General features: G+C 33.0%; 1 protein-coding gene across 1 annotated transcript; it reads left to right on the top strand.

Moving 5' to 3' along the window:
* The first annotated feature begins 636 nt into the window (after positions 1 to 636).
* On the top strand, positions 637 to 1,248 carry LOC104090009 (nuclear transcription factor Y subunit B-1-like). Its single transcript, XM_009595037.4, has one exon. It carries the CDS (start codon positions 637 to 639, stop codon positions 1,246 to 1,248), a length of 612 nt encoding a protein of 203 aa, XP_009593332.1.
* The last annotated feature ends 751 nt before the right edge of the window (positions 1,249 to 1,999 follow it).

Genomic DNA, 1,999 nt, shown 5'->3' with positions numbered 1-1,999 from the left:
TGATTAGTTATTAATTAAAGCATCAATCTCTACTACCAAGCCGCCCCTCCCACTCACCTTATAGTGGAGTTTGTGAAAAAAGTTTTCATGTCCAAAACAATAAGAAAGAGCTCATAATACACGAATAAAATATATAAATTATTAAGCAATAGAGCTCATATTTGTAGTATTAAAATAATCCCCCCATCTTTTCTTGTTAACTTTCTATGACTTTCTTCTTTTTCCACTTTTACTCGACAACTTTTTTAGTAATAGCAAATATTGAACTTTTGCGCACACACTCGTGACTAAGTGAGATGCAATTTCGCTTTAATTTTTACCTACTAAAATTATATTGCTTGAACATGTAAATATTAAGTGCGAATAAATATTCATATATTTATATAGTTTTTACTAGTGAGGGTGAATTCCACAACTTCCTACTCCATCCTTTTGAAGATCAACTCATATTTTAAATATATCCTTTTTCTGTCCCCATCAAACCGCCTGTCCACTCTTTTTCTATTGTTTCTTTTTCCTTCTATTGTTAGCTTAAAAAGCCCCCCTCTCATCCCTTTCAATATTCCATATACTAACAACACTATCATATCCCAAAATTTCCAAACATCTCCTCTTTTCTTCTTCTTCTTCTTAACTATGACCGGAAAAAGAAGCCAAAACAGCCCGGTTGGTAGCCCGTTATCGGGCAACGTGTCCGATAACTCCTCCAAAGAGCTAGACAAATTCCTCCCTATAGCCAATGTTAGCAGAATAATGAAAAAATCCCTTCCTGCTAATGCAAAAATCTCAAAAGAAGCCAAAGAAACTGTCCAAGAATGTGTGTCTGAGTTCATTAGCTTCATCACAGGCGAAGCATCGGATAAATGCCAGAGGGAGAAGAGGAAGACCATTAATGGAGACGATCTTTTGTGGGCTATGACAACATTAGGGTTTGAGAATTATGTTGGACCCTTAAAAGGTTATCTCAATAAGTATAGAGAAACTGAAGGGGAAAAAAATATCATGGCTAGAAATGAAGAACCTTCTAGATCAACCAATGATAATAATATTATAACTACTAGTAATACTACTACTAGTTATAATAATAATATTGGTGTTCATGGTCATGAACATGTTACAAAATTCGCAAAAAGACCTGAATTTATTCAGAGTTTAAATAATGGCAATTTTGCACAAAGTTTTGGAGATTATGGAAGGGTTAATGTCTATGGTGAAAATCTGGCTAATTTTCATGGGGTTGAATGGTAGACTATTTTGGAACTGTTATTCAATTTGTGTGTATCATCCTTGCGCAAAGGCCATACTAATTGTTTCCAATTTTATTATATGTAATGGTTGACTTATTTGGAAAGTAAGGTTAAAAAGTGTCCTCGTTTCTTAATTTATTGCATAACTTTTTTTTATGTTATTTTCTTTTTCAAATTAACACATTTTATGTACCTTTTAAATGTGTTACGTATGATAGTTGAATTTATATAGGTCTGATTATGTATCTTTCTTATGTAATGAATGAGCTGATTCATTAATGTCATGCTATTATTTATGTCTAGTCAACTTATTGTTGGATATAATTAAGCATCAAATGCTTACTTCTATCTTGAGAAAACCTCATATGATCCTGGAGAGTTTTAAGAGGGTTAAAATTAAGGATTCCCTCTATATTCATCATTATCAATTCTAATTAACTAACTAGTATATATATGAAGTTTGTGAATATCAACAACAACAACCCAGTATAATCTCATTAGTGAGGTCTGGGGAGAGTAGTGTGTACGCAGACCTTACCCCTACCATGAGGTAAAGAGGTTGTTTCCAATAAACTCTCGGCATCCTTCCCTCCAAGAACTCCCCACCTTGCTCTTTGTGAATATCAAGATTAGGATTTCAACTTTATTGGCTCCACATTTTAGAACGACGACTTCAAGTGCTAATAACTGGGTTAATACTTTTATATATTTAATAAATTTCTTAGCACAAATTTATTGTTTGAGCAAAAAAT

Source organism: Nicotiana tomentosiformis, chromosome 5, assembly GCF_000390325.3.
Source record: "Nicotiana tomentosiformis chromosome 5, ASM39032v3, whole genome shotgun sequence".
Classification (NCBI taxonomy): Eukaryota; Viridiplantae; Streptophyta; class Magnoliopsida; order Solanales; family Solanaceae; genus Nicotiana; species Nicotiana tomentosiformis.
Note: the sequence above shows the minus strand (reverse complement) of the source record. Positions and strands in the feature narration are given on the sequence as shown.